This window comes from Gastrolobium bilobum, unplaced genomic scaffold (assembly GCF_033153095.1).
Source record: "Gastrolobium bilobum isolate Gb01-03AN ecotype WA unplaced genomic scaffold, APGP_CSIRO_Gbil_v1 utg58649, whole genome shotgun sequence".
Taxonomy (NCBI): Eukaryota; Viridiplantae; Streptophyta; class Magnoliopsida; order Fabales; family Fabaceae; genus Gastrolobium; species Gastrolobium bilobum.
This window is the reverse complement of record NW_026895723.1, coordinates 27,348-31,471: the sequence shown is the minus strand read 5'-3', so window position 1 is coordinate 31,471 and position 4,124 is coordinate 27,348. Positions and strand designations below refer to the sequence as shown.

The window sequence follows — 4,124 nt, the reverse complement described above, 5'->3', positions numbered from 1 at the left end:
GCTATAGTCCCTCTCAAACTACAACTCAAAAGATAATTAGATAATCCCAATACATTACTGCTGGTAATATGAGCCAACTAAAATACCAAGTCAATGAATGGAGACAACCCAATGCAACCACTTTTAAGTAATGCTAAGCAGCTCTAAAGATTTTTTTAAAAAGAAAAAAATCTTCTTCCCGAGTTTTCACTTCTTACCCACCTAGCTTTGAATAAAAAAATACATTATGTGCTACTCGGTATCACTTTCCAAGTTTTCCATTCCTTTCAAGCCTCTGCGCTTTTGCTGCACATCCAAAACAACCCCAGCAACATTTCAGTCTTCCAAGATGCACAACATGATAAGATCATGCATGGTTTCACAATGTAGAAAAAGTAATTAACCAAATTTTGTATATTATTCATAAAACAAGATATAAATATGTGAAAAAGAGAGAAAGTGGGAGGGACCAAATTTTTTATATCCCTAATGCCCTAGCATCCCAACCTCAAGGCCTATACAGAAAAAAAGCCAATAAAGGGAAAGGCAAGGTTTACCTTTTTCGCAGACTTCTTCTCCCTAACCTCGTACCTGCTCTTTGTCAGGTCTGATAGCCACATCCCAGGAAAACAATACTGTAAACCAATAATAATGTTATTGAATTAAGAAACTAATTTGTCAATTATTCTGGTTCATAAATTAGATAAGCATAGAATAAAAAATTAGAGGGAAAATAAGCCTGTTGTATTTTTTATTTTTGTCTTCCTTTTGGGTAAACTGGGAGTGCTTCTAGTACCTGTAGAGTTCTGTCAACGTTCTTTGCTCTCTTCTTTGGTCTTTGAGGGATTTTTGTACCTTTCATAGCAAGAAAGTCATCTTCTTTCTCCTTTCTTGAAAGAGCAATGTATATTCTTGGCCATTCAATTACCTCAACAGTGACCTTGTCTCTATTAGGGACCAGTGAGGAAGCAGGAGGGGTGGGAACCTCACCTTCCTGTTCAGATTGCATTGAGGCAGAATCCCCATGAGCATTCAGTCTCTCAGAGGCTTGAGCTATTGAAGATCCACTTGGCTTCTGACACTTTGCTGATCCAGAAGAAGGTGTCCTTCTGTTACTTCTTTCCGTACCAGAAGGAGACAGTTTTGGTACTGCAGATCTAGAAACAACTAGGTTGCTGCCCTGGCCATTTCTTGAAGGTGACTCACATCCAACTGCTGAGGGATCTTCCAAATTCCTAGTCATGGCCAACAGATTCTCATGTTTGGAAAAGAGGATAATAATAATGCAAAGTAAAGAAGTTTTCTGCTCTGGGTCTTATAACAGAATCAAATTGTTGAATAACAAGGAAACGAAAGATAAATGTTTAAATCCATGTGTTACAATAGCACAGTGAGGCTACATTACATAGAGCGACTATGACAATTGTATAAGATTAATCTAAAGAAGTGGGACTTCTTATCAACCTATTTTCAATACTTCCAACACAAATCTTTTGAGCACTTCAAGTTCTAGTGAATTTTTCCAAGACCAGAGAAAAGAAAACATCCTGCGTTAGATAAATGAAAGCACACAATTTTATTCCCGTAACAGTTTTTAGCATAACAAGCTATATAATATTGATTATTAATAAAATTTGAAGCAGAAGAAATAAAATTCTTCAAAAAATTAAGTCTGCTATATTATAGATTCAAAAACAAATTGATGGAAAAATATTTTAAGAAATGGTACCTTTATAAGGTTGGGACAACAGTAGTAGCAAGGTGTTTGGAAAAAAAAAATATCAAGCAGAAAAGGAAAGGCATAAAGAATTGAAGGAATTTACCATAAGTATGAATGCTATCTAATCTAACCCGTTTGTACCTTTTATGTTCAACTCCAGGACAAGATAAAAGGGAAAGGCAGTAGAACCTGAGGAACATCAAGAATATCCAGAGAAATATGGAAAGATTTTTTATTCTTTTTTGGAATGACAAAATGGAAAATTGTCCAATTTGGCACTTCCAACTAGGTAGACAAGTTTGATGCAAACTCAAATGTGATAAAATCAAAATGTTTTCCTTCTCAAACCTCAAAATTAGTAGAATGTATGTTTTCACAAAGTATAATTACACACAAAATTATAAACACACACAAACATAAACGCGTGCGCCCACACACACACACACACACATATATATATAGACTATTTAAAAAAGTAAATAATAGAATGAAAATGTTGATACCTAGGGCTATCCTTTCTACCTCTGCCATTGGAGGCAGTAGAAGAAACAAGTGGTGGTGGCGGCAGCATAGATGAAGGGTGTGACTTGGCAGCAAGGGGGCCAGGAACAGTGTGACAGATTCTCCTCTGCTTGTTAAGAACAGAAGATGTTGAATCTTCAATGGCAGACCTGGATACCCTTGATTTCTTTCTGTGGCCCCACTTCAACAGCACATCACCACCACCACCACCACTTGGACTGGTGCTATTGCTAGTGGTGATGCTGATGCTAGGACTATGACTGGTCTCAGTATTCTGAGGAGAATCAAAACGGGACATTTTGGTAATTTTATGGTTTGTCTAGGCTTCTGCAGTGGAGCATATATGAATCTGAAACCTTTAGCTTCAAAACCACCACAAAAAGGGGGCGATGCAGATGCTGCTGCTGCTGTTGTTGCTGCTGCTCACCTTTGCATTTGTACTATTATTCTTGTGTACTTTCCCATTCCCATCATTCTGATTGCATGTGCTACCATGACGCTCCCTTTTCTTCCATTTTCCATACCACAAAACTCAAATCTCACCCTCTGAGGAGAAAAAAAAAGATCCATTTATATTATATCAGTGACAGCCCCACCATGAATGAGAACTCAATTCCATAGAATAATAAATGAATTTATTTCTTTCCTCCCCACAGATTCAAGATCTCTCTATATAAGATAAACATAACACACCAAGATCAGTGAATTAATTTATTCTTCCAAAAAAAATTGATTTGAAATATAAATGTGCATCAACAAATATTAGAACAAAGTGAAGCATATAGACTCTATCAAACCAAAAAAGGAACAAAAATGAATGAACTAAATTTGACAACATGAAAAGAAAAATCACCTCAAGTGATGCAAATATTGGAGATTTAAGAGAAGGTAGACCTAATCATAATGTTGGTTGCTGCAATCAGTTATTATGATTCAAAATGGAATTCTAAAGAAGAAAAATGACCCAAAGCGCGTTCTCTTTACAAAAGGGGAACAGTGCAGTGCAGTACATCGTTAGCGTTATGCTAGCTGCAAAACTATAAAACCGCAGCGGCCTGTGAGAATGAGTCATTTGAATCTTTTTTATTTAAAAAAAAGAAGAAAAAAAAACTCATTTGATTTTAAATAATATATAATTATACGATTAATGATTCTCATATCATATCAAATATAAATATGTGTGATGCTTACGTGAAATTATGTGAAAAAAAATAAATACAGATCCACATATTTTTATATATATATAAGACATAAAATTTAAAAAAAAAAAACATCTTGATAAAATGCAAGAAAAATGATCATAGAGAAAACTAACGAGATTTGATTGGATCTCTTATCATTATTTTCCCCTCATTTTATAATGCCATCTACAATTGATGCTCCTTTTTCCAATGATTTTATTAAAAAAAAAAATCAGGGATGAAATCCCCTATCATTATTTTGAGGATCTTCTGTGGCTCTATCACAAAATAACTGGGTGGGATCCTTATTATTCAAGATTTTTTAAGGATTTCCCCCCTAGATTACTTATACTAATAGGAGCCGGTTATATTACAAATCATTCTAATTTTCTACCGTTATTAAATTGAATTCAAATTAATGGTCTCAATCAAACACCACAAAATTAAATAAAAACAAACCGTTATATAACAGGTCCCATATTTTTATTTATCTTTAGTCATCGATATCATAATCTTCTCTCTCTTCGAAGCGCAAACAAAACTAACAAAATTTGTTACACTCTATAATTGTTTTCAAGTTTCTACCTAAGAAAATAGAAACTGCTTCATCAATACCTCGGACAAAAGACAGTATCAATCAGTAATGAAAAGCAATTAGTTGGTGACTAGTTAGCAACAATGAGTTTGATCCGTCGTCATTAATTTATCCTCTCGCTTAATGC

At 34.7% G+C, this 4,124-nt stretch overlaps 1 protein-coding gene across 1 annotated transcript; it reads right to left on the bottom strand.

The window, feature by feature from the left end:
* Window positions 1–231: 231 nt before the first annotated feature.
* LOC133294415 (uncharacterized) lies at window positions 232–1,222 on the bottom strand. The gene is made up of 3 exons (XM_061493066.1): window positions 776–1,222; window positions 537–614; window positions 232–285 (listed from the first exon to the last, which is right to left on the bottom strand). Exons 1-3 carry the CDS (start codon window positions 1,220–1,222, stop codon window positions 232–234), a joined length of 579 nt encoding a protein of 192 aa, XP_061349050.1.
* Between the last annotated feature and the right edge of the window lie 2,902 nt (window positions 1,223–4,124).

What these genes read in the sequence shown, in the direction of transcription:
- LOC133294415 (XM_061493066.1), bottom strand. Translation starts at nt 1,222, where the DNA reads ATGACTAGGAATTTGGAAGATCCCTCAGCAGTTGGATGTGAGTCACCT. An exon ending in ACGTTGACAGAACTCTACAG is followed by an intron (nt 615 to 775) that starts GTACTAGAAGCA and finishes ATTGGTTTACAG; the next exon opens with TATTGTTTTCCTGGGATGTG. An exon ending in AGAAGAAGTCTGCGAAAAAG is followed by an intron (nt 286 to 536) that starts GTAAACCTTGCC and finishes TTGGATGTGCAG; the next exon opens with CAAAAGCGCAGAGGCTTGAA.